The sequence below is a fragment of the Paroedura picta genome, chromosome 15 (genome assembly GCF_049243985.1).
Source record: "Paroedura picta isolate Pp20150507F chromosome 15, Ppicta_v3.0, whole genome shotgun sequence".
NCBI classification, from domain to species: domain Eukaryota; kingdom Metazoa; phylum Chordata; class Lepidosauria; order Squamata; family Gekkonidae; genus Paroedura; species Paroedura picta.
The window spans coordinates 30,474,163-30,501,986 of record NC_135383.1 but is presented as its reverse complement, the minus strand read 5'-3'; the positions used below and the strand labels follow the sequence as shown (position 1 = coordinate 30,501,986).

The following is a 27,824-nucleotide window of genomic DNA, read 5'->3' as shown; positions in this document are numbered from 1 at the left end:
TGTGAGGTATAAATTTTAATTGTAAACAAACAAAACGCACTGCGGCAAGAAAGAGCACTCCAAAAGTATACAAAACACTGCACAAAAAGTGGAGACTCTTATTCAAAACATATATCATGTATTGGACAAAGAACTAACTGACATTAGGTAAACAGCCGCCAATAACAGCCCCCAAAGTCTAGTCCCTGCACTGCACAAAAAGCCTCTAGAAGAAACTTTTGTGGGAGGTCGTCTGTTCTTGTCTGGGGGAGATTTTCATGGAGCCGCAAAGATTGGCTGACGTGAGGGCCTCCCAAAAGAGAAACAAATGAAACCATCAGCATTCCTGGGTATGTTCCTGTTTCAAAAAATCTTTGTCCAGGGTCAGTGAGGACTCACAAATACACCTTGTCATTTCTCTAACAACCGGGTGGGCCACAGCCTCGCCTACCGTCCAGCATGCTGTCCAGTCTAAACAGGATTTTCATGCAGTGTGTGGACTCAATGACTTTTGGGGTGATTATTGAGTGCTGCATAACATATGTCAGTCGTTATTGCTCCAATACATGGCACATGAGTTGAACAAGAGTCTCCCCTTTTTTCACCCAGCACTGAGGCAGGGCTGGCAGCTGTGCAGGTGCAGGGATAAGGGAAGAGGAGAGCGGTGGGACAAGAGGAGTGGGGGGTGATTGCAGGGACCAGAGCGGGTGGAATGAGGTGGGGGGGGGTGCAGACCAAGGGGTTATGCTTTCCATTTTACTTTGCTGAAGAAGGGGGGGGGGGTAACTCCCAAGCCACTCTCAAATAAGGCACAGAAAAACCGAACTCTCAGTGAGCCAAGTGCTAAATGGTTGCAGGAAAAAGAACAGCCCTCGTTTTTAGGACATGGAAACCACAACTTAAGAGCAGAATGATTAAAAAATCATGAGATGAACACACTGATAACGCGAATAACAAGTGCAAAAAGGGTGTATGTTCCTCATAGTGTCATTCATACAAACAGGCACTACAGGGTGCACATTACACTGCGGGCAGTAAAACTAGGAGTCCTTTCTTGCTGCCAGACGGCCCAGGGCAGTCTGCCTAACGTAGGAGAACCGTTCCTGAGGCCCGCGCACATGCCGCCTTTGTTCATTCCAGGTCCCAAACGGACTACTTCCAGTTCCAGCTCCTGCCAAAGCCTTTTACAGCCAAATTACGTTATTGACCTGATTGGGATCCACACATTTCAGCTAGTTTTGCTGGACCTGCTTGCCAGAACAGTGTGCCTGAAGCTTTATTGCCTGTTTGGCACATCTCTGAAAATAAGCAGAGCCTGAAGTCAAGGACTACTCCCTCCCCTCCCCCAAGCCCACACCTACACTCTTGTGCAGAGAGAAATGCAGTCAGCAAAATGCAATCACTCCTTCCACTCAAGCTCAGAGATGCCAGACAACTACCCATGCATGTACCTGCATGGCGCTTTGGAGGCACCTGAAGCACCTCCCGCTGTCCACCACAATTGCAGGGCCATGAGACGGGGGAGGTGGCTAGGCCTGGTCATGCTTCCCAGACAGGGAGTGGACCCTGGGAACCCCTTTGGGCACGGGTCCATTTCTTGGAAGACACCCTGTGGTCCAGACTCAGTGCAATTTCAGCTTCTCTAACCTGTTTGCCTACTAACAGCCTCAGCACTCTCAGGCTCCAAGGGTTTCTCCATACTCTGCTTCTTACTTCTTGATTTTATTGGCCAATATACTAAAATAATTGAAAAAACAACTGGTTTATGAACATGACTCAATGGCAGGATCAGCAGCCATTCATCACATGGTAGTCATTAGCAAGATGCAGGTCACGTTCCAGACATCGGCCTTGGCGGATCCAGTTTCCCTTACGGTTGTACAAGACTGGTGTGTGTGCGTGCGTGCGCGCGCAGGTGTTTTCCAACACTTTGTATTTAGGCAAGAGGGCATAGGGAGTTTTTCCAGCTCCACGTTACCCTTAGAATCAAATTCTGGTACAAAGTCCAGTCTCCCGAGAGCAGAGAGAGTCCCTGGGCCTTTGGACCTTCTGATCAGACAGCATCTGGATTTTAAACTGTTGTTTGGAATCCTCAAGGCAGCTTCCGTGAAGGGCTGCTGACAAGGGAAGACTGGGAGGATTTGGGGGGGGAGGGGGGGGAGTAAATCCAGTGGGGGCTTCCAGAGTCTGAGAAAAGGACGCTTCATTTAAGAGCTGCTACTCAAGCTCACAAGTGTCACAAAGCGTGGGCCATCAATCCTCCTACAATACGATGAGTTGCAAACAAGACCCCATCCGCCTGCCCTGCCCTGCCCTGCCCGGTGCAAAGAAATAGCGAGGCGTGACCAGGGGCCCATTCTGGGCATCCAGGGGCCGGACCCTCGTTGACTGAAGAAGGACCCAAGGGCCTAGTGGCCGATCTGCCGGTCGTCGTAAGTGCTGTATCGCTTCACGTGGATGCGCCGCACCCTGTCACGCAGCTCAAAGCCATCCTCGTCCTCACTCTGAGAGGCCTGGCTGCGAAGGCGGCTTGTGGCCTCCAGCAGAGAGTTGTCGGGTACCCGGGGGGTCTCGTACAGCAGAACATTCAGTGTTTCCTCGTAGATTCGGGCTTCGGGGAATTCCACCTGGGGGAAGATGGGAGACAATGACGGTGTCAACAGCAGGGAGCAATGGGAGAGCAGATGCAAGAAACAAGTCATTTCCTTCTCTGTGTTCTTCACACTAGAAAGCCGCTTTCCGGTAGAGGGCTGGTTCAACCAGCAGACCCTCCCCATGGGCAACTAGAGCAGAAATGGACGAAAATGTGCAGCTGTCTGCTAAGCGACCAGTGACATCCCGGATTTCACACATTCCAGTTTGGCGGCACAAAACTGGTGCAGTGATGGCAGAAGAAAGACCTGATGAAACGTTACAATCTTTGCAACTCTCAAGTGTTTATTCAAATCCTTATTTATCTGTTTCCCAAAGGGGACCCTTCAATCTTCCCTCTTTCATTTTATTCACACAACATCCCTGAGAGGCAGGTGAGGAGGACAGCCAGAGATTGGCCCAAGGTGGTGAACTCAGGGACAGGCCTGTCTCTAGATACACATTTTCTCCTGATCCCTTGTTGCCGACTGACCCCACCCCAAAGCTGCAGGCAGTAGGACTGATTTCACTGATGTGTCTCCCTTTCCTTCCCAACAGGGACCCAAAGTGGCTCCCAGTATTCTCCCCTTCCCTATTTTATCTGCACAGCAACCCTGGGAGGGAAGATTCGAACTTGGGTCTTCCAGATCCCAGACAGACAATCAAGCAATGACACCATGCCCCGGGTGTTGTCCTGCTTGCTCGATTCCTTTTGTCATAGCCAAGAAAAACAAACAAGCCTCCCGTGGAGAGCAGGGAAATACACAAAGGAGGGTAACTCACGGCTTGAGTCAGTGTGCATTGCTGTAGCTATGGACATGCTGGACAATAGGGAGAGAGATCCACACGTGGGTAGCTCCCTCACATAACCATGATGCTTGCAAAACCACAGACCACTCCCTTACCCAAGGAAAAAGCACGGCCTCTAAATCATAGTGTTGCAGGAACCTCTTCAGCATCCAGCCTGGCCTGGAGGAAATTCACCTCCCATCCCACAGTGGCGATCAGCAATTCCCTGGGGATGCCAGGAAGGGCCACAAGAGACAAATACGGCACATCCCTTCCTGACCATCAGCATTTCTGTCAGCTTAAAAACTTCCAAAGAAGGAGAACCGCTCTCACTGGAAGGAACTTTGTCCGGATGTTTAGCCGGATGTTTAGCTGTTACAATGTTTAGCCGAAAATTCTTTTGAATTAATTTAAACCCGTTGGTTCTGGTCTGACCCTCTGGGGCAACAGAAAACAACTCTGCTCCCTCTTCTCTATGACAGCCCCTGTCATATGAAGATGGTTATCAGTAATGACTGATGTTCAGTGTCTGGCCTACTAACACCTCCAGATCCTTTTCACACATACTACTGCCAAGACTAGTCTCACCCATCCTATAGTGATTCAAGTTATTTTTTCTACCTAAATAAAGAACTTTACATTTATCACTATTGAAATTCAGTTTAGCCCAGTTTTCTAGCCTGTCAAGATCATCCTGTATTCTGATTCTGTCTTCTGGTATGTTTGCTACCCCTCACAATTCAGTGTCATCTGCAAATTTAATAATTCCTTCATTCAAATCATTTATAAATATGAACACCACAGTGCCCAGGGCACTGGGGAACTCCACTCATCACTCCTATCACTCCTATCCAAGATGACAGACCATAAACAAGCACCCGTTGGGTGCCATCTGTCAACCAGTTCTCGATCCACTTAACAGGCATAGGATCCATACTGCATTTTACCAACTTGTCAAAAATATTATATCAAAAGCTTTACTGAAATCCAAATAAACTATGTCCACGGCATTCCCCTGATCCAGCAAGCAGTAACTTTCTCAAAAGAGAGATAAGGTTAGTCTGTCATGACCTGTTCTTGAGAAAGCCATGCTAACAATCAGTAAATACAGTCATCCGCTCTAGCTGCTCAAGGGCCGAATGTTTGGTGATTTGTTCTAAAATTTTGCCAGCTGTACATGTCAAACTGACAGGTCGGTAGTTACCCGGATCCTCCTTTTTCCCCTTCTTGAAGATGGGAACATTTGCCTGCCTCCAATCTTCTGGCACTTCACCTGCTCTCCAACAATTGCCAAAAATAATGGACGGAGGCTCAGAAATTACATGTGCCAGTTCTTTTAGTATTCTTGGATGCAATTCATCTGGCACTGAGGATTTCGCCTCATTTAAAGAAACTAGATACTTATGGAATATCCATAAATATCCACAGTGATCCTAGCCCCTACTTACATCTGTCAAGGGCAGACAAAACTCACAATATGAAGAAAGCTTTAATTGGAAGTAGATCTGAACACTTTAACAATCGAAGTCAAGACTGTTCAATATCAGGGATGCCACCAGTTATCAATACAATTATCCCACCAAAACTAAACCCGTTCCCAAGGGGAGGGGGTCCCTCCTCACCCAGGTGCCATCCCGGGCTTCCTGCCAAGGTGCCAGAGTTAGCACGGCCTTGGTCAGGCCGGCGCCCCGGGCTACAGATAAGATGTTTACAGGGACACTGGCAACAATGTAATACAGCAGGGAGAACATGTGGAGTGAAAGCATATTCTTCACGTGAAATGATTTTGCCATGTTGAGCACAATTCCCTCGCAAGAGAAGACTGAGATGTAGGAATTGTGCCGTTCAGCCCTCTCTTCATCAACTGTTACAATGTCACTTTCTTGTTGTTGCAATGGTCTTACTTTGAATATAACTAAAAAACCTTTTTTGTTGTTTTCAGCATTTCTTGCTATCGTAAGTTAATACTTTTACCTTTATATAACACTTTTTTATATTCTGCCTCAGTTATAAGGCGCTCCTTCCATTTCCAAAATGAAAAGCTATTTACAGAGCCTCCCGGGTTTCTTTAGGTTCCTCCCCGTTTTCCTTCTCAAGGGAACTATCTGCCATTGTGCCTTCAGTATTTCACTTTTGAGAAACTCGCAACTTTCTTGGCCTTCCATTTCCTTAAGTTTTTCTGACCACTGGATTCTACCCAACAGAACTTTAAGTTTGTTAAAATTTGCTCTCCTGAAATCCAACCTGTATGTGACTATGTACAACTTTTCTCTTACCCAAGATCATAAAGTCCAAGATCACATAGCGCACTCACAATGTTTCCCTCATCAATTAATTCTTCCCTACTGGTGAGAATGAAGTCTAAAATAGCAGTCCCCTTTGTTGCCCCTTCCACTGTCTCGGTAATGAAGTTGTCAGCAAGACAAGTATATATTGGATTTTTCATTTTTAGCAGAGCTGGTCTTCCAACATATATCTGGGTAGCTGAAATCTCCCATGACCACTAGGCCCTGTGTCTCTGAGAACTTTGTAATCTGGTCTAGGAGCATCTCATCCAAGTCCTCCACCTGGCCTGGCGATCTCTAGCAGATCCCCCACCATAATACCAGTATTGTTTCCTTCTCCTTTTATTTTTACCCGGTGACTCTCAGCTGAACTATCATACTCAGACACACGAAGTTCCTTCCAAGTATATCTATTCTTAACATATAGTGCTTCTCTCCCCACTTCCTTATTTGTCTGTCCCTTTTAAATAAGTTGTACCCCTCAATCCTATATATTCCTGACCAACCAACTACAGACCAGAAGAATAATACACCATTAGAATAAGTGCCAAGGAGGAGGAAGACGGAAGTAGAGGAATGGCTTCCCCCGTCCCCTTGAGCCCTTGTGAGTCCCTCTGCTTACATTGTAGGCTTTTCCCACATGTATTTATTGTATCTATATACCACCCTCCCCGAAGGCTCAGGGCTGTTTACATCAAAGAGGAACGATACAAATAACTCAGTTTATAATAATCTGTACACCGCCCGTGGCGCTGCGGGCGCCACGGACTAAATAAAACAGTAAGCCCTCCTGGGGCGGGATGTGTCCGGGATGAGGAAGGGTCCGGATTGGACCCTTCCTCATGACAGACAATCGGAGGGACCAATCGGCAGGCGCTTTGCGCCTGCCGATTGGTCCCTCTGATTCCCAGCAACTGTGAGCCGTGCACAGCCCGGCTTGCAGTTGCTCCCGGCCTGATGCGGTGAGAGGCGCGAAGCGCCTCTCGCCGCGTCAGGCCGCCGCCCCAGGGAGCCCCCGGCAGTCGCAGAGCCGCGGATCGCCTTCCCCGGAGCCTGGGGAGCTTTTTTCAGGAACGGGGGGGGGGGGGGAGGAAAAAAGCTCCCCAGGCCCCAGGGAAGGTGCTCCGCGGCTGGGGAGCTTTTTTCCAGATGTGGGGGGGGGAGAAAAAAGCTCCCCAGGCCCCTAGCGCCCGCTGAATTTTGGTTTCAGCGGGCTCTACTATTAGTACAATAATAATAATTTAGTCAAAATTGTCATTTCCTTCCCAAGGATGAATGCAAAAGACATTAAAGATCAGTTCAGACATAATCCCTGGGAATTCTTGGCTGAGCACCATAGACAAGGGGGCTCCATTCATGGCAGCTGAGTAGCTTGGGGAGGGGGGAGAACTCATTGCAGAAAGAACCCTCCCCCGCCCCCCCTTTCAAAGATACACTTAGCACAACGGCCTTGAGGACACCTGCAGGGCACGCAGGGACGTCTCCATCAGCGTCTCCCCACAGGAAGCCAGAGGCCAGTTCCCTGTACCTTGGTCTGCTTCTTCTCAGTGGCGTAGACTATCGATGTGCAGCAGACTTCGGCCAGCTTCCGCCCCTGGCCGTAGAAGGACCAGCAGCAGATCTCGTCGCCAATCACGTCCTTGATGAAGAGGACCCGCCCATTGAAGCGGAGGGAGAGCTTATCAAACAGTTCGATGTTCTTCAATAAATGGTCATCAGAGTTGCTGAAAAAGGCCCAAACGACACCTTGGATCACTTTCTCAAGAGCCAAATCAGCCTCCAAGACCGAAAAGTAATGATGTTTTCCCAGACTTATAACCAGCCTCCTCTCCACAGAGGTCAGCTCCTCTGCAGCTTTGGAAGGCAAACTTCTCTGGCATCCCAGATGAGCACTTGGCTCTCCCCAAATCTGCAGAAATGCCCCTGGCTGGACTTGAAACAGCTTCTCCCCACCCCCCACCTTTGACCACATGCAAACCTTTGCCAGGGATCCTCCTTGAAAGCCATTCAAGCTAGGGACACAAAGCAGCAACATGACCTCATGTGATCTTCTGGACACTCTAATTCCTTAAGTCCAAAATCCCGTTTGTCTTTTTAGCTACCAAGTCACACTGCTGACTCATGTTCAGTATCTACTAAGACCCCCAGTCTCATCCATCCTATAGTGACGCACATGATTTTTCCTACCTAAATGAAGAACTTGACATTTATCACCAGTTTTCCAGCCTGTCAAGATCCTCCTGTATCCTGATTCTGTCTTCTGCTGTGTTTGCTACCCCTCCCAGTTAGTGTCATCTGCAAATTTAATGAGTGCTCCCTCCACTCCTTCATCCACATCATTTATAACAACACAGGGCCCAGGACAGATCCTTGGCACACTGCACTTGTCCCTCCTCTCCAAGATGATGAACGATTCACAAGCACCCTTTGGATGAATCTGTCAACCAGTTCTTGATCCACCTAACAATAATAGGCTCCATGTCGCATTTTAACAGCTTGTCAATAAGAATATCATGCGGAACCTTATCAAAAGCCTTACTGAAATCAAGGTAAACAATGTCCACAGCATTCCCCTGATCTAGCATGGTAGTAACTTTCTCAAAATGTCAAACTGACAGGTGTCACACAGACAGGTCAGAAGTTACCCGGATCCTCCTTTTTCCCCTTCTTGAAGATGGGAACATTTGCCTGCCTCCAATCTTCTGGCACTTCACCTGCTCTCCAACAATTGCCAAAAATAATGAACGGAGGCTCAGAAATTACATGTGCCAGTTTTTAGTACTCTTGGATGCTATTCATCTGGCCCTGATTTGGTTTCATTTAAAGCAACTAGGTTTTTAGGGAATACCTGTGCAGTGATCCTAGCCCCCACTTCCACCCTTCCTCATGTGAAATGCTTGGGCACGATTCCTCTCACAAGAGAAGACTGAGAGGTAGAAATTGAGTAGTTTAGCCCCCCCTTCACCACCAGAGGTTAGCTGCCATGTGACAGCACGTTCTGCCCACACCGGTGTGGAGGTCGCGTTAGGCAATGGTGCCTCTGGGTGCAGCTTTGGCTAGACCTCACTTGGACTCCTGCATGTCGTTTTGGCCACCAGAGCACTGGCCTGAGCAGGGCAACGAAGCTGGCAAAGGGCTTGGAGACGTGAAGGAGATGGCATCCCTGCCCTGGCGGGGAGACGCTGGCCAGGTGATAAGAATGCCCTTCCAATACCTAAAGGGCTGCCATGGGGTGTTTGTGCGTGTGGTGTGTGGCAGAGCATGTTTGTTTTCAACCATGTTAAATGACAGGACTCAGACAAATTGATACGAACTATAACAAAGGTGGTGGCATCTAATTTAGAAGATCTTCCTGAAGGTAAAATGCGTTCGATCCTGGAAGAGCCTTGAGGTGGTGCAGTGTTGCTGGAGTCAAATGTTGACTGGATGCCTACTTATCAGGAATACAACAGCTGCAGCACCTGTGTTGGCAGGGGGCTAGCCTAGAGCTCAGACAGCTGGAAGCACATGGAGAGAGCTACTGGGGAGAGCTGCTGCTGCTGACCAGGTGAGGCTGTTGTTGTGGGGATTGTGGGGATTAGGGAGGGAGGGAGGGAGGAAGGAAGGAAGCAGGAGCCTGCCTTCTGCTCTGCTGGAAGGATTAAAAAGGCCTGCTCCTTGCTCTTGGCCTGTGGCTCTTAGCCTGGGGTTCTTGGCCTAGCAATTAGAATCTGTAGATTATATTTTCCTAGTAGTTCCACTGCCTAGAAGTTATGATGGACCTCCAGGACACTCATCCCATCATCTGCAGTGAGTGTGACATGATTGCCTTCCTCCCTGAAGACAAGATGGTCTACATCTACCCCAAGTGTAAGCTGGTAAGACTTTTAGAGGAAAGGATTAGGGGCTAAGAAGAGAGGATTATTACTCTGTCCCAAATTAAGAAAGGGGAGGAGTTCATAGACAGGAGCTGTGCAACTCTGAATAAAGAGGATACAACCAGTCCTGCAGAGAATAAGGGGATAGACCTCATTACGGAGCCTCTGCAGACAGTTAGGAAAAAGACTCAATGGCATAGAGTGAGATGGTTCTCGGGGCCTTTGGAGCTCCAGAATAGATTTAAGGCCCTTGCAGAGGAGGTGCAAGGGTCAACGAGGGAAGAGGTCCCAAAACAAAGTCTAAGACAGTGGCCACGGGGATAGAAGGAAATGGTGTTGAGAATAAAAGGAGAGTACTGGTAATTGGAGACTCCCTGCTAAGAGGATGGATCGTCATGTGGCTGGGCCCAACCCCCTAACCCGAGAGGTGTGTTGCTTGCCAGGGGCGAAAATTAAAGACCTTTCAGAATGGCTGCCCAAACTCCTCAAATCTACGGATCGCTACCCATTTGTGATGGTCCATGTGGGAACGAATGACATGTCCCTGAATACCATCGCTCCTATTAAAACAGACTATCAAGATCTAGGGAGGAAGCTCGAGCAAATGGGGGCACAAGTGGTATTCTCTTCAATCTTGCCTGTCAAGGGAAGAGGAATGCGTCGGGAGAGGAAGATAATGGAGGTGAATCAGTGGCTGCGTAGTTGGTGCCGGTAGGAGAGATTTGGGTTCTTGGACCACGGGACAGGCTTTCTTGAAGAAGGCCTACTAGGACCTGATGGACTGCACTTGTCGAAGTTGGAGAAGAATGTGTTTGGTAGGAACCTGGGGAGATTCATCAGGAGAGCTTTAAACTGAAGCCACAATGGGAAGGAGACGTTCAACATATGGAATGTAAGGAAGAAGACCGATTGGGGGCAGCCCAACCAGGAAGGCTAACTCATAGGGAACCAAAAGTAAAAGGATTCAGATGCCTTTATACTAATGCAAGATGTCATAGTCCCATTGTATACGGCACTGATCAGACCACACCTGGATTACTGTGTGCAGTTCTGGAGACCTCACTTCGATCATGAGCTTCTAGCTTGCCGCCTCATCGATGCCGGAATACAAGGGACAGCCCTTCAATGGCTGATCTCCTTACTCCGGGATCGTGGACAGAGGCTTGCAATAGGAGAGAGAACATCAGACCGCCGGCAACTTACTTGTGGAGTCCCACAAGGAGCGGTCCTCTCTCCTATCCTATTCAACATCTTCATGCGCCCTCTCGCACAACTGGTACGGAAGTTTGGGCTGGGTTGCCATCAATATGCAGATGACACCCAGCTCTTCCTCCTGATGGATGGCCGCCCTGACTCTCCCCCAGAAGCATTAGCCAGCTGCCTGGAAGCTGTGACAAGATGGCTCAAGCAGAGTTGTCTGAAGCTCAATCCTTCAAAGACTGAGGTCCTGTGGCTGGGTAGGAAGGGCCCTTGCGAGGAAGTGCATCTGCCTGCCCTGGATGGTGTGCAGCTCTCTACGGCTCACTCCGCCAGGAACCTAGGCGTGAATCTGGACGCTTCCCTCACAATGGAAGCCCAGATCACAAAGGTAGCACGGCTGGCATCCTACCATCTCCACCAAGCCAAACTACTAGCGCCCTACCTGGCCCCGGAACACCTAGCCACAGTGATCCATGCGACGGTCACCTCTAGACTAGACTTTTGTAACTCGCTCTACGCAGGCCTGCCCTTAGCCCTGACCCGGAAACTACAGCTGATTCAAAATGCAGCGGCCAGGATCCTCACAGCAACACCGTGGAGGTCTCATATCCGGCCTATCCTCCACCAGCTGCAATGGTTGCCAGTTGAATTCCAGATCAGACTAAAGGTTCTGGTAATTACCTTCAAGGCCATATGTGGACAGGGCCCAGTGTACCTGAGGGATCGCCTCCCCGCCTATGCCCCCAAAAGAGCTCTACGCTCCACCACTACCAACCAGCTAAGGATCCCTGGCCCTAAAGAAGTCCGCCTGGTCTCGACCAGGACCAGAGCATTCTCTGTTCTGGCCCCCACCAGGTGGAACGAGCTCCCGGAGGAGATCAGGGCCCTGACGAAGCTTAAACAGTTCCGCAAGGCCTGCAAAAAGGAGCTCTTCCGCCAGGCATTTGGCTGAGACCAGACGCAATCAACAGCGACCGAAGGGCCCCTGCTCCACCCCCCGCCCCCCTCAGAATTCCATCAATAAGCCCTGGACCTGTTTGTACTGCTGTATTGTCATGTTGTTATATTGTGCTGTTGCACTGTTATCTGGTTACAATTATTAGTTGTTTTTATAGACCGTTTTATGTACTGTTCCTTGTTATTATGTAAACCGCCCTGAGCCTCCAGGGAGGGTGGTATACAAGTATGATAAATAAAATAAAATAAATAAATAAGAAGGACGTCCATAAAATTGAAAGGGTACAGAGGAGAGCGACGAGGAAGATCTGGGGCCAAGGGACCAAGCCCTATGAAGATAGGTTGAGGGACTTGGGAATGTTCAGCCTGGAGAAAAGAAGGTTGAGAGGGGACATGATAGCCCTCTTTAAGTATTTGAAAGGTTGTCACTCGGAGGAGGGCAGGATGCTGTTCCCGTTGGCTGCAGAGGAGAGGACACGCAGTAATGGGTTTAAACTTCAAGTACAACGATATAGGCTAGATATCAGGAAAAAAATGTTCACAGTCAGAGTAGTTCAGCAGTGGAATAGGCTGCCTAAGGAGGTGGTGTGCTCTCCCTCACTGGCAGTCTTCAAGCAAAGGTTGGATACACACTTTTCTTGATACTTTGGGCTGATCCTGCATTGAGCAGGGGGTTGGACTAGATGGCCTGCATGACCCTTTCCAATTCTATGATTCTGTGATTCTATGGTCTAGTAGGCATCACATAAAGTTGGTGGACTGATTCTCAAGACTGGAATGTAATGGTGGATGGATATGAACTGTTCAGAAAAAACAGAATAGATCGAAGAGGTGGAGGAGTGGCACTGTATGTGAGGAAAGGGCTTACCTGTCAGGAAATTCTAGTGAAGGAGAGCATATCTACAGTGGAAAGCATCTGGGTGAAAATAAGCGAGGGGAAAACAAACAGTGTCGTGGTTGGTGTCTGCTACCGACCGCCTGACCAACGAGAGGATGTGGGGACCCAAGGGGTAAGTGACCACGGCAAGGAAGCTTGTAGCCAGACGCAGATGTTGGATTTTCATAGGGCAAACTTTAATAAACTCAGAGACATGATGAGTGTCATACAATGGACCAGAATGCTGGAAGGGAAGGGAGCATGTGAAGGGTGGGCGCTACTCAAACAAGAGCTATTGCATGCTCAATCAATGACTGTCCCAGAAAGACGAAAACACTGCAGGAGCTCTAAGAAGCCTATTTGGATGAACAGAGAACTTCAAGAGGAACTAAGAAAGGGAAATGGAGGGAAGGACAGATCTCCAAACAAGAGTACCTACAGGTTACTAGGCACTGTAGATCAATCATCAGAAAGGCCAAAGCTAAGAGTGAGCTAAGATTGCCCAGGGAAGCTCACTGTAACAAGAAAAGATTTTTCAGTTATGCGAGGAGCAAACGTAAAGTAAAGGAGGCAATAGGCCCACTGTTGGGTGCAGATGGACAAAAGCAGAAAGGCTCAGAGCCTATTTTACATCTGTTTTTTTCCTGCAGGTCAAAAGGTTTAGGCAAATCTAGAGTTGGCAGTAGCCAAGGGATAGCGTCCGGGTGGCAGGTTGACATGGACAGAGAGGTTGTTGAGAGTACAACGATATAGGCTAGATATCATGGGGGAAAAATTCACATTGAGAGTAGTTAGCAGTGGAATAGGCTGCCTAAGGAGGTGGTGAGCTCCCCCTCACTGGCAGTCTTCAAGCAAAGGTTGGAGACACACTTTTCTTGGATGCTTTAGGATGCTTAGGGCTGATCCTGCATTGAGCAGGGGGTTGGACTAGATGGCTTGTGTGGCCCCTTCCAACTCTATCATTCTAGATGGCCCTGGTGGTTCCTTTCAACTCTGAGATTAAATAAATAATGACATACATTCAACAGAAACCCAGTATACAGAACAATGCTATCGAGCTTCTATCCCACAAGGTGATGTGATTATTTTGCATAGGCAAACTATCCATAATGTGGTTACCGAGTCTAGTTAAAACTGGTTGCAGGTGCATACTCTGCCATGGGAGCACTGCAGTCTGCAATGGATGAAACACCGGGGTGGGGGGAAATCTGCGTGTAGCTCTGACCTCCTTGGAAGAAGGGTGGGTGGGTTCAGCATGTACTAGATGCCTTTGAAAGTCTGCAAGCAGAGTTTTTGATCGACACTAACTCTCACCTCCTATGAAGTGTTCAGCCATGAAAGGTGTTAATGTCTCTGGAGTTGCCCCCTCCTCCCTGACTCCTGGTCTGGTTCTTTTCCATCCGGCCTCTCTAGGAGCCAGTGGTTCTCGTGTCAGACTAGGAAAGCCAGGCTGGACCACCTCACCACCACCACGGAAGTTTCCGGGGGGGACCTTGGGCTAGTTATTCTCTCCTGGCCTGGCCTGGCCTGACTCACATGGTTGTCATGAGGCTAAAATGGAGGAAAGTAGAACCAGGCAAGTACATCAGCCTCCCCCACGGCCAAGCTTGAGGCTCAAGCATTATGCTCAAGCATGAGGCTCAAGCATTATGCTGATGCCCTTCCCAGCTCCTGCTGCCTGCCAAATGCATGTTGTAGCCACCCTTGCAGAGTGTCCTTGGGTCTGCCAGCTCAACTGGGATTAGGCTGACTCAGAAAGCATGGACCTTGCCTTTCAAATGAACTGGACAGCTGTGTTTATGTACCTTATTATTATTTTATTTTGTATTGCTGTGTTTTAAGATGTTTTAATTCCTGGTTTTAATGGATGTTTTTGCATCATCTTGTGCTGGTCTATGACCGTAATAAAACTAACTGAACTGAGCTGACCTTACCTTGTGTAGGAATATTTGTTGTTACTTCTGTTGTACAGCAGCTTCACCACAGGCTAGAAAGAGAAAGGAGAACAGCATTGGGGCCACGTGCCTCCCAGCCATGGGTGAGGGCAGCCAGGGAGGCCCTGGTGTGCAGTGGTGCCAAGGCCCTGCCTAGCCTGGCTTCTGCCCCACGGGCATCTGCAGTCAAGGAGGCCGCCCCGGGCACTTCCCTCTGCCCCTCCTCTGGCCTGGCCGGACTGCCTGTGTGGTCTGAGCCAGTCCCAAGCACAGAGCGCAGGGAGCCACTGCTGCCCTTTGTGCCTCATGATGACTCCCGCAGCAACAAACAGCCTGGAGGGGAGGCCACTCCTAGGGAAGCCTTCTGGGGAAAGCAGGATGGAAGCAAGGAAGCTACACCAGGCTAGATGGCAGAGATCCTCTCCCTGGATGGCCTTCCACTGACCATTGGCAGCATCTGAACAGTAAGTATCTGCAGCATCGGGCAACCTCCAGCCATTGTCCCCAAAACTCCCAAGGAATGTATGACTCAGCTTTATGCCATCCGTTTTGGGATCCTGAATTATAATTCAGCCAACAACTTCTCTTCCTGCTGTCTTTCCCTGATCATCTGGTGAGGTCCATGGTTCTCTCCACCTTTCAAGCATTCTTCTGTCCTGGACTGCAGACTTTTGATCTTTGAAAAGAACCCCATTGACCTCCAGGCCTGGCTCTGACCTGGGCTTCAGCACAGACAGCAGCACAAATCAGCACACTGGCTCCTTCCTTCTTTTGCCTGATATTTAGGCATAGCAGGGCGGTGACCTGGCCAGCCACTGCTGGACATCTCTTGTCTTGAAAGGCCCTTGGGGTCACCGGAAGGGGGCTGTGCCTTAATGGCACCTACCACCACCACCAGCCTCTAACCCAGACAGCCCAGAGCTGTTAAGCAGAGCCGACCCTGGTCAGTATTGGGATGGGGGTCAACTGGGAAGGTCACGCAGGCAACAGCAAACCACTCTGACCGTCGATGGCTTTGAAAACCCCTTCAGGGTTCCTTCAGTCAGCGGAGACTTGGGGGGAAGGCAATAATGCCAACCCCTCCCCTCGTTACCCCCCAGGGCTGCTGAGGGCCAGGCTCCCTCCCACTATTGTACCCAATACCAATGACTCCTCTTCTACACCTTTAAATCAGGTCTCCGCCTACTCGCAGTCACCTCCTCGGGGGAAAGATCCCCATTTCCCACTTCTCGTGCAGACACCCCACCGTCTTCCCCATGCCCATCCCAGTGGATGTCCACCTGCTAGTGGGGTGCTGGGAACAAGGGGATGAGGGGAAAGGCTGCCTTGACCAGCCAGAGCAAGCTGGGCTGCAGCTCCTTGTCAGGCATCATCTTGTCAAAGCGGAGCTCCCCTGCAGGCCCCCCGAGTGAGCTCAAGTGGGTGCGCATCCCGCCCTTCCAGACTCCTCTGCACTCCTCCATTCCAGCCTCATGACAAGCCAGTGAAGTTAACAAGTTCAGCAAGTGAAATGCATAGCCGAGTGGCTCCCTGAGCCAGCCCCAGGGCAGCCTTCCAGCCCCCCCCCCCCCACAGCATGGGCCCCCTGCTAGTCCCCACTGAAACAGGGGCAGGCCTCCGGGAGGGGCCACTTTGCCTCTCAGCCAAAGACCAGGGAACTGGCTTCTTTCCCTTGCTCCACCCGCAAGGCCAGGAACCCCCAGCCTTGGATGAAGCAGCCCAAAGCGGGAGCCCCCCCCCCCAGACACCCACCTTCATGGAGGATTCGATCAGCTGCTCTTCTTCCTTGGGGGATGTGATGACAGGGATGTTGCAGACTGGCCGATAGGAATCCTTCTTGTCCTGTGGAAGAGCAGTCGAAGGTGAGGGCACCTGAGAGGGTCCTTGCTGGACCAGACCAAAGGCCCTTCTAGCTCAGCCCCCTGTACCTCCACACTGGCCAATCAGATGTGGATGGGAAGCCCTGAAAGCATTAGCTGACCTTTCTGAACCTGAAGGTTCTGCCTAACAATTCCAGCAAACAAAGGACAAGAGACAAGCTTATATGAGAAAAACCCCAGGCCTCGGGAGCCCTGAGCTGGCCGGCCCAAGCTAGCTGGACCTCGTCTGATCTTGGGGGCTGAGCAGGGTCCACGTGGGTCAGGATTTGGGGGGAGAACTCCAGGGAGGTCAGGGTCACTCTGCAGGGGCCGGCCCAGGCAAACCGCCCCTGAATGTCTCTTGCCTTGAAAACCCTCCAGGGTTGCCCCTAAGACTTGAAAGCAGAACGGGAAAAGGGCAGCATCACTGCCTCTGGGAGTCAGCCGCCACTTCCTAAGGCCTGCGTTGGGTGAAGAACAGGATTCTGGTGAGTCTTATGCCCATAAGCGTCCGTCATCCTTTCCACTCCTCCAGCCCATTTTATCCCATCTATCCTTCAAGGAGCTCAGAGCAGCAGAGAGGCCTCTCCTTTTGAGATTTTATTCAATCACGACATCATGCTGGAGGCCACTGGGAAGCTCTTAAGCTCTGGCCCTGCCCCCTGCTCCTTTTGGCCACTGACCCGGGGCCCCTCAGGTTGGCCTGGCCAGCTGTTACCAGGAGAAGGCCCTCTTCAGTGGTGGCCCCAACCCCTTGGAGGACACCTTGGAGGTCTTGTTCAGGTCCTGCAGGGCGTGGAAGGCCAAATTCTTTAGGCTGGCCTTTGGAGGGCAATCCCCAGGTCTGGACTGTTTAATGGTCTGGTGCTATCCACAGATTTTTATGGTTTAATATTTTAATGTTAATATTTAATATTTGTTATTTGTTCTACCTTCTTATATCATCATTTTAATTAATGCTATAAGTAGCTGGAAGACCCCTTGGGTGTGCAGCAACTACAAAAAAATCTAATAAACAAAATTTGGGTGACTCCTTGGGCGGGGGGGGGGAGCGAAAGATCTCTCCATCCATTTTCTCTGTGCCACGCAGAGCAGGACACGTGGCCCTTGGCCCCTTGCCACCCTCCAGCTGTCTCCCTCTCCTTAGCAGGACTTTGGCCCTCCTTCCCTTGCCATGGACCCAGCACTCTGACCGTGGCTGTTACAGTCTTCTGAGGAAGCTAGGCCCGATTGGGTGTTTCCCACAGTGGCCTGCCTGGTCCCTCCCCCTCAGGAACCAACACCCCAGACTGGGCTTTCTTCCCACGCCTGCTGGAGGGCAGAGGAGAGGAGTGGGCTTGTTCTCCCAGAGCTTTGGGGTCATGCAGTTCTCTGATACAAAGCTTGAGAAAGGCTCCTACAAAGAATCCCCCTCCCTCCCTCCCTCCCTCCCGCTGTTCTCACCTGCAGGGCAGCCTGGCAGAGGTCGACTAGCCCCTGAATGAGGTAATATTTTGCTTCCGCCATCAGTTCTTTGATCTCTGGCCGGTTTTGGGGCAGTGCAACTGTGTTGTCACGGAGGTAGTTGAGAATGGTTCCAAAGTGCTTCCCGCAACGATCAATGAGAATCCAGCCTAGGGGAGGGGGGGGGGAGGACAGAGGACATGGTGCTTAGTCAGGAGTTGGCATCCCACCCACCATACTAGGGTTCCCCCTGGGAAGGTCACACGGCAGGGAAGTCTGGGCAAACAGCTGGGCAGAAAGGAGAAAGTGCCAGCTCAGGAGCTACTGGTGAGTGCGGCTTTCTTTCTTACAGGCTGTGAAGGTAGACAGGTTGCAGGGGAGGGGGGGCTGTTGGAGTGTTGTTGTTTTTTGTCTGCTCCTTGCCTGGTTGGTGGGGGACTGCAATTAACTGCATAGGCTGATTTGCATTAGCTGGCAGTTTCGCCTGTCATCGGTTGTGGTGTGCTAGTGGCTAAGTGCGCATTGTCTGCTATTCCTTGTTTTTCCCACCATAAATTCCTGCCACTTTATATTGGCTTTATCTGAGATTGTGGGCCTGCCTTCTTTTGTTAATCTGGTTGACTCTCTTTTTCTTCTTTCCTCCCCTCTCCCCCACTATTTCTTGTTTCTTCCTTCCCACCCCCTCCCAATCCTTGTTGTTCTTATTATTTAGTGTTTCATTTTTTTTGCCCCCCCAGCTTTTCCTCTCTCTCTAGACCCCCCCCCCCCTTCCTTCCTCTGCCCTATTCAATTTTGGACTTAATCTAGCCCTAAGTCCGAGCTTGACTGTTTAGAGTGTCGATGGTCAGTCTCTGTTTACTTTCTCCTGTGCCAGTCGCATGGGTTCCTGGGTGGGCAGGTTCTGGTGGGTCTTTCGCAATCCGGCAGTGGGCACTGAGACGTGCGGCCCTGCGTGCTCCGGGGTGGTGGCCGATCCAGGGGGTGGGTGGTCAAAGGTGGCTCCATGGCAATGGGCAGACTGGCAGGGGTTGGTGGACTCTGCGTAGTCTGGGAGGCGGGTATCGGGTTCAGCGTGGGCCGGCTTAGAATCATAGAATCATAGAGTTGGAAGGGGCCATACAGGCCATCTAGTCCAACCCCCTGCTCAACGCAGGATCAGCCCTAAGCATCCTAAAGCATCCAAGAAAAGTGTGTATCCAACCTTTGCTTGAAGACTGCCAGTGAGGGGGAGCTCACCACCTCCTTAGGCAGCCTATTCCACTGCTGAACTACTCTGACTGTGAAAAACCTTTTCCTGATATCTAGCCTATATCATTGTACTTGAAGTTTAAACCCGTTACTCCGTGTCCTCTCCTCTGCAGCCAGCATCCTGCCCTCCTCTTTCAAATACTTAAAGAAGGCTTGGTCCCATTTCGGTGGTGGCTCATTGTAGCCTGGAGCAGCGATGGCAGAGTCATCCTGACACTTCATCTGGGATGTGGGGGGCAGCTCAGCTCTGTTGTGATGGTGGAGAATTGGCTTCGTTGCAGGCTGGAGGGGCGGGTTGAAGTGGCTCCTGGTCTGACTCTGTCTTTATTAGGCAGCCCATTGGGTTTCCTGGCAACCTGGGTTCAATGGCATCGGTGGCCTTGCGTGACTGTTGGTAGTAGAGCTGGGACAAGGTAGGATTTGCTTTCCTTTTGTTCTTTATTTGTGTTGGATTTTCTTTTCGTTTTAGGCTTTTCTGTTTCTTGTTTTTTTCTTAGTTGGTTTCCTTTAGGTTAGGCATGGTTGTCCTGTTTCTGATGTTGAATGTTCCCTTTCTTTGAAGGGTTTTTTTCCTCCTTGAAGTTTAGCTGAATTAGAATATAATTTATCGGTTTTAGTTGGGGGTTTCTGACCAAATTTAAATTTTTGGCAGCTTTTTATGGGCTGGGCCTGTTTAATTTTGGGAGCAGACTGGTTGTTGGAGTGTTCCAGCCCCCATCTTGGATGTTTAGTTTTAATGCTAGGTATAATTTCTCTCTGTCCATTATTTTTGACAATTCTCAAAGAACAGGTGAAGTGCCAGAAGATTGGAGGCAGGCAAAGGCTGTCCCCATCTTTAAGAAGGGGGAAAAGGAAGATCCAGGTAACTACCAACCCGTCAGCTTGACCTCTGTAGCTGGCAAAATTTTAGAATAAATCACCAGTCCTTGAGCAGCTAGAGCGGATGGCTGCAATTACTAAGAGTCAGCACGGTTTTCTCAAGAACAAATCAAGTCAGACTAACCTTATCTCTTTTTTGAGAAAGTTACTACCTTGCAAGATTAGGGAAATGCTGTGAGCATAGTTTATTTTGATTTCAGTAAGGCTTTTGATACAGTTCCACATGATATTCTTATTGACAAGTTGCTAAAATGCGATATGGATCCTATGACTGTTAGGTAGATCGGGAACTGGTTGAAAGATTGCACCCAAAGGGTGCCTGTAAATGGTTTGCCATGTTCTTGGAGAGGAGTGACAAGTTAAGTGCTTCAGGGATCTGTCCTGGGCCCTGTGTTCAACATATTTATAAATGATGATTTGGATGAAGGAATAGAGCGGGTACTCATTAAATTTGCCGATGACACTAAACTGTGAGGGGTAGCAAACACATCAGAAGACAGAATTAGAATACAGGATGATCTTTACATCAGTGATCCCCAACCTGCGGTCCGCGGCCCGATGCCGGGCCGCGAAGGCCAGGGCGCCGGGCTGCGATCCCCCCCCCCGCAGTAAAAGACTTCACAGGCCGCAAGCTTCTTACTGCGGGAGGGGGGGGGGAGAGGGAATCTGGTTAGACCTCACTAGATTAGACCTCACTAGGTGAGCCTCCGGGGAGGGCGGTATATAAGTATGATAAATAAATAAATAAATAAATAGGTTCAGTTTTGGCTAGCATAACTGAAGAAAGATGCAGATAACCTGGAATGTGTCCAGAGGAGGGCAACAAAGATGTAAGTGGTTTGGAGACCGTCGTCTGAAGAAAGATTGGGGGAGCTTGGTCTGTTTAGCCTGGAGAGGAGACGACTGAGCGGGGATCTGATAACCATATTCCAAGTATTTAAAAGGCTACCATATAGAGGATGGAGCAAAGTTGCTTTCTGTTTTCCCAGAGAGCTGGACCAGAACCAAGGGGTTGAAATTAATTCAAAAGATTTTTCGGCTAAACATCCAGAAGTTTTTGAGAGTCAGAGCAGTTCCTCAGTGGAACAGGCTTCCTCAGGAGGTGGTGGTATCCCGTTCTTTGGGAGTTTTTAAGCAAAGGCTAGAAAGTCATCTGACAGAAATGCTGTTTTTCTGAACTGAGGCAGATTGAGTTGGTGGGCAGGAAGGGATGTGCCAGTGTTTGTCTCTTGTGGCCCTTCCTAGCATATTCAGGGAATTGCTGATCTCCACTGGGATGGTGTGTGAATTCCCTCCAGGCCAGGCTGAATTCTGGAAATTCTTGGTGTGGGAGATCACTTGGGCATGAAATTGTGGGTAGCCACTGTGGGTAGCCAGGTAGTTGTGAGTCCCTGCATTGTGCTGCAGGGGGTTGGACTAGATGAGCCTGGACATCCCTTGTATGATTCATTTCATCTTCATCCACAGTTGCAATACAGAGCAGAGGGCAAACACTATGCAAGACTTCAGCATCTCTATGGGTGACCTGAGGCAACAAATCCACTGCTTACAAACGATGCTTCTATCAAGCAACACTCTGAGAGGAAAGGAAGGCCCAGAGAATCACCCAGTCAGACCTCAGATGCTAAACTGGGTTAGACAGACTTATTCTCCATGGATCTCTCAATGGGTACCATCTGGCTACATGTGGAGGAGGAGTGAGGAATCAAATCCCATTCTCCAGATTAGAGTCCGCTGCTCCAAGAAGCACTAAACGGGGTGGGCCCAGGTTAGCACATGGAGGGGAGACCACCAAGGAAGAGGTGGGCCATGGTAAACCACCTCTGCGCGTTGCTGCAATCTGAAAACAGACACCAGAAAAGCAAGTAAGAGCGGTGATGAATGAACTGAGTAAGGATTTGGGCATATTCTTTGCATGCAGCCTGTATTTCTGTAGTGAAGGGGCCATGCCAAAGGCTTCATGGGAGTGGCAGCTTTTGAGGAGCAGCTGAACCAAAGACAGTGCCAGGCCTCATACAGGAAAGTGCCAGACATCGGGGGAAGCACGGAGGACCTGTTGTGGCTGCAGATGGGATGGTCACAAGCAAGGAGGAACCTGGGATGCAAAAGCAGCGGCGGAAGGGGGGGGGGGAGTCAGGCAGGACATGGAGCTGAAGCTGATAGGAGGTCAATGTAGAGAGGCAGCGTGGTGCAGTGGTGAAGAGCAGTGGCCTCTAATCTGGAGAACCAAGTTTGATTCCCCACGCTTTCTCCACAAGAAGCTGGCTGGGTGGCTTTGGGCCAGTCATGGTTCTCGCCTGGTTTGGGGAGGAGACAGGAAAAGGCCAGAAAAGCAGGATTTAAAAATCTACTCCTCTTCTTCAGTGCAAGCAAGAAGACAGGACATCACGTGGCCAGAACAACCAGAGAGGCCAGTCAGTGGGTAGCCACAGGATGTCTACGTGGTGACAGGATGAGGGGCAACCAGTGAGGAGAAGGCTGCAACAGAGGGAAAGGATTTCCAGGAAAGGCAGCCTGGGCTACAAGGAGAAGTCATGCGACTCAGCCACAGACTGAGCACTTAGCACAGAGGCTGGAGCAGAGGGACCCAGGCAAGACACGGTCTCCTCTGCCTCCCCTCCTACAGGAGGAACTGCCAGCATGAAAGGGAGGAGTCCTCTCCACTTTGGACTTATTTCTTACAATCTCTTTTTGAATGGGTTACAGGCTCTGGCTTGGCTCCAGAGCATCTGCTTTGCATGCAGAAGGCCTGGTGTTCAATCCCCAGCATCTCCAACTAATGACGCTGAAGCAGCAGGAGTTAGGAAAGAGATGAACCAGCCAGAGACCATAGGCTGCCACAGCCAGCGTCCAGACTGAACTCCGCTAGATGGACTAAGAAGGGCTCATGTGTTCATTTCCACATCTTATAACGGGGGAGGAGCCGTGGCTCATGCAGGAGGCTCCAGGGTTATTCCCCAGCACCTCCAGTTGAAATGATCTCCAGGACTGGGAAAGAGCTTTTCTTGCCCAAAACACTGAAGAGCCGCTGCCAGTCAGAGGAGACACTTCTGGTACCAGAGGAGAAAGGCCTGATTCAGGAGCAGACTGCTTTGCACAGCTTTTGTTTACTGCCATGAGCATGTGGTTAAAAACATGATTTGGTGGGGAGGCAAATGTTGACCAAAACCTGTTTGCTAGCCAGGCGCTTACCTTCTTTATCGGAGAGGACCTCCATCCTGCCACTGAACATGGCCTTCAGCATGGTGTCGTGCCGTGTCAGCACCTGCACTGTGGTGTAGTACAAGGAGCCACCAACGTTGAGACGCACGTACTTGTTGCCTGGGCTGCCGGCCTTGAAGCTGCACGTCCTGGGCTTGGCTCCCGGCAGGGGGCAGGCAGTAGCCAGACAGGTGTCCCCAGACATCTCCTTCTGCAGGTAGATGATGACTCTGCAGAGGGTGGGCTTGACGGACTCCGCCGTGGTTAGGGGCAAGGCCCGAGGGTCACCGGCTAGGTGAGGGCAACAACAGGGCCCTCATAAGCTGCTGCTCCCTGGGGAATAAAAAACAGAGACGTTTAGGAAACAAAATAGTAGACCCATGAGATCAAACCTCAAACCCATCTGGGCCATCCCCAGCTCCCCACAGTTGCCAGACAGGGAGTTCCAGGCAGATCTGTGGGTTTTAAGCTGGAATATTTCCCAGCGCCTTAAACAGAAGGTCACCTGATCTAGCATGCTTATTTTCACTAAACAAAAGTGACACCCCAAATATTCCCTAAGCAAATACTTTAACTACTTGAGTAAAAACAAATTAATCACACACGTAAATGTTCACACTTGTATTATTTTTAGTGTCACAATACAGCATGTACTTCCCTCACTTCATGTCAATGTATAAGAGAAAAGCCAAGTGGAAAGCTGTGTGAGTCTATCGCCACGCTTACTGCGGCATAAGCTGGGGGAGTCACAGCTGGGGTCACGAGGAATTGGTGAGAGGCAGGGGAGGGAAATGGACATTGCTGTCCCTCTGGCAGCACGACGTCACTGCCTGCAGCAGTCCCCTGACACGGCAACGCACCTTCCAGGTTCACCCCTGCCACTGGAGAGGCAGGCGCTTCCCTGCCTGCCCTCCCAAAGGGTGACAGGGCCCCGGGGCCGGCCGGCTTGGGGCCTCCTGCTCTGGCCACCCTTGTCAGAGCTCACTTCCGTTGAAGCACCAGAAGAAGGTCATTCTCTCCCTCCTGCCTTTCCGCAATTTATATAAACTGGCTGGAGGGATTTAGAACTTCAGTGCACCTGTGGAAGGGAATTCTGACTCACACTGGAATACATTTGGTGGTTCTTAAGGTGCCACGGAACTCTTCTTTTTAGGGGCGGGAAGCAAAAGACACTGAAAATGCATGATGCCCTATTTCTAGACGAGAGAGGGTGGCCAAGGCACCTCTTTCGTCAGCATTTAATTCCCTTCCAGGGAAGAGACGGAAGCGCCTCACTTCCAGTGTTCCACTCCTTGGTAGCACTTGGAATTCCTGCTTGCTTTCTATCAGGCTGAAGCAAATCTGACTCAGAAGAACTTGAAGCACATTTTCTTTTGTTACACGGTGGCTTTACTGATGACTCAAGAGCAAGTGATCTCAATCCAGTGTCTTCACTAACTGCGCTTAATAGCTTTTATTAGGACCAAACAAAATGACAGAAAGCCGTCATACAATCTTTCGGGCTCGAGGGCCTGCCCGCTGTGTGCGTCATTTGGGCTGGGCCTCATGAGAAGGATGACGCAGGGCCTGGCCTCGCTTGGGGATTGCGAGCTGACATTCCTCCTGTGGCTGACGGGGGGAAAGAGGATCACGCTTTGCAGGAAATGCGGCTGCAGCAGAAAGAGCCCCAGTGCAGCAGCCCCCCTCCCGCCCCCTTTGGGAACCCCTGCGTTAGATGGAGACGTGTGTGACCTCCTTATGTTTTTTAAAGAATTAAATGTTTTTAAATTACCTTGAGCTCTGATAAATAAATTGTATATTTACCATACTTTTACACATTTTTATCCCTCCATTTTTTTGGTTCTCATTTGTGTTTTTAAATCAATTAGCCAGAGTAGTGTAATGGTAGAGGCTGAGACTAGAGTCTGAGAGAGCCATGTTCCAATTCCCCCGTGCTCTGGAGCCTTGACCTCCCCTCACAAGAGGGAAGGGAGAACCCTGCATGCCTTGGCAGAAGGGCAGGACGAGAAATGCACTTAATAAGACTGCCTAATATTCAGTTATTCAGAACCCTTACTGGCTTCATGACCCAAACAGAGTATTCAGAAACGCAAAAGTGGAGCTATAAAACAATATAAAATTTAAACAATTGTTTATTAAAGTGCACCAACATTTTAAACCTATAAATAGGTTTAAAAAGTCAAAACCATATTAAAAAGCAATACAGATCTAACTGCGCACAAATAGACCAAAGGCGTTTCGACCCTACTGGGTCTTCCTCCGCGGTCAAGATCCTTCTCCATTGTTGTTCCTCTATACATTTGTGACACAGCCTGGGGGGTGAAAGGCGTCGGCTGTCCAACTTGGAATAGGGCCAATGAGGGCGCAGACAGCGACCCGGCTGCCCCCTGATTGGCCCTGCCCCTGCAGCCCCCGCCCTCCCCAGCGACACCGAGAATTCTAGCCAGGTCCCGCCATCCCTTAGTCGAACCCGGCGCTCCCCTGCAAGCCGCTAATGCGAGAGGACCCGGCGGACCCAAGGCTGCCGCGGGAGAGGCGGCGCCCACCGGCCTCCTGAAACGGGGGACAAGCCCAGCTGGGCCCCGGGGCTCAGCGGGCCGCACGGCAAAGGCCGCCGGGGGAGCGAAGGGGCCTCCGGGCAGGCGGCTCTGAAGGGGCCGGGCGGCCGAGGGGCGTCTAAGGGTTGGGTTGGGGGGGGCGCCCGCCTGGCCCCTTCCCCAGCGGGCAGAGGACGCCCCCCCCGCCCCCTCCCCCCCCCCGGCATCGCCCGAAGGAGCCGCAGCCTCCGCGCCGCTTCCCGGGGGGGGGGGGTCGCCCGCCAGCCAGCCGCTGACCTCGGCCCTCCGGGGAGCCCCTCGCCCGGGCGGCGCGCTTCGAGCGGGGCCCTGCCCAGAGGGCGGCCGGGGACGGAGGGGAGCGCCAAGGGCCCCGCTCGCAGGCCTCCCCCGCAGGAGGCGGGCCCCACAGTTGCTCCCGGCCGCCCGAGGGGAACCCGGCCCCGCTGCATCGGCCCCGCAGGCCGCTGAGACCCAGCCAGGCGCCGCGGGACACGGAGGGCCGCCCCGGCAACTTGGGCCGCCCGGTGGGAGGGACCCCGCGGGACCCAGAGGCCTCGCCAAGGGCGGGCGGCAGGAAAGGGGCGGCGGGGCGCGGCGGGCGGGACAGGACGCGGCCCCCCCCGGCCCCCGAGCCCCCCGGCGCCGCCTTCCCGCCCCGCGCCCCAGGGCGCTCGCTCCTGCCTCGGCAGCAGACAGGCAGGCAGGCAGGCAGGCATTCCACGGGGCAGCGCTAGGCGGCCCCGCTGAGCCGGAGCGCTTCGGCCTGCCCCCCCCTTCCCGCGCCCCCCCCCCCGGTACTCGCCAGGCGGCAGGCCCAGTCGCTCGCTCGCTCGCTCGGCCAGTCGCTCGCTCGGCGGCCACGCCCAGGCGCTCCAGATCCGGCCGGGGGGGAGGGGCGGGGCGGGCGTCCGCCTACGAGTCCCAGCATGCAACGGGCCCTGCCCAGCGCCGCGTCCAACCAGCCTCGGCCAGGAGCGAAGCGCTTCGAGGAGACGTTATTGTTGTTGTTGTTGTTATCCGCAACATCAGTGTTTAGATCGCAAATCCTGGAATTATTCCGGAATATCCGTGCTCGAGTGCTGCGCCTCCCAAGGCGGCCCTCCTGCCGCCCGCGCCCCGGGGGAGCCGGGGGAGGCCCGCAGCGGACAGGCCCTCCGGGAGGCGCCCCTGCAGCACGGCAGCCCTGCGACAGCCGAGGCGGGGAGGAGGAGTGAATGGATGAAAAGCACGAACGAGGCGACACGAAGCCTGTCGAGACCAGGGCTGCGGCAGAACATTGAGAGGAGCACTCGCCGATGCCGCCAGACTCCCGCTTCTTTGCGCTACTCCAGCACGTGTGGGTGTGTGTGTGTGTGTGTGTGTGTGTGTGTGTGCCGACAACAGCAAGCCAGATCAGTCCTCTGAGCAAGCAAGCAGTCCATGGATGAGCGGAGCTGGCCTTCCTGTCCACCATCACCTCCAGGATCTATGCAGCTACTGGCCCAGTCCAAAGCAAATATCTCAGAGGGTCGCGGGACCACTGGGACTAGGTTTATTCCAAGCATGTCTAATCCAGTAGACTCCCCAACCACCTGGCTTCAGTGGCACACCAACATCTTCAAACCTGTGTCAGCAGCTCCTCCAGAAATGAGGGGCCATGATATTCTATGCAGGGAGACTTCAACTGTCCTCACAGTGACTGGGTAAACAGAGTCAACCAGAAGGATAGTGGTCTCAAGACTTGGTCAGAACTGGAGAGTAAAGGAGGCAATAGGCCCACTGTTGGGTGCAGATGGACAAACTCTAACGGAGGATGCAGAGAAAGCAGAAAAGCCTATTTTACATCTGTTTTTTCCCACAGGTCAAAGGGTTTAGGCACAGCTAGAGATGGCAGTAGCCAAAGGACAGGGTCTGGTTGGCAGGTTAACATGGATAGAGAGGTTGTTGAGAGGCATTTAGCTGCACTGGATGAGTTCAGATCCCCCGGGCCAGATGAAATGCACCTGAGAGTACTCAAAGAACTTTCCAGAGAACTTGCACAGCCCTTGTCCATCATCTTCGGAACCTCTTTAAGGACTGTTGTGGGGAAGATAATGGAGCAAATATTAAAGGGAGCGATCTGCAAACATCTGGAGGACAATTTGGTGA

The 27,824-nt window shown here is 51.4% G+C and overlaps 1 protein-coding gene across 2 annotated transcripts; it reads right to left on the bottom strand.

Moving 5' to 3' along the window:
• TNFAIP1 (TNF alpha induced protein 1) lies at positions 1 to 27,720 on the bottom strand. Of its 2 annotated transcripts, none has more exons than XM_077312707.1 (7): positions 26,496 to 27,720; positions 23,131 to 23,468; positions 17,812 to 17,981; positions 16,262 to 16,351; positions 14,510 to 14,562; positions 7,213 to 7,408; positions 1 to 2,606 (listed from the first exon to the last, which is right to left on the bottom strand). In XM_077312707.1, the coding sequence occupies exons 2-7, from the start codon at positions 23,342 to 23,344 to the stop codon at positions 2,388 to 2,390; spliced, it is 942 nt and encodes a 313-aa protein (XP_077168822.1). In that variant the 5' UTR covers positions 23,345 to 23,468; positions 26,496 to 27,720; the 3' UTR covers positions 1 to 2,387. The 2 variants fall into 2 exon arrangements, with proteins under 2 accessions (XP_077168822.1, XP_077168823.1); XM_077312708.1 differs by having other exon boundaries at positions 23,131 to 23,472; positions 26,501 to 26,594.
• Positions 27,721 to 27,824: the final 104 nt, after the last annotated feature.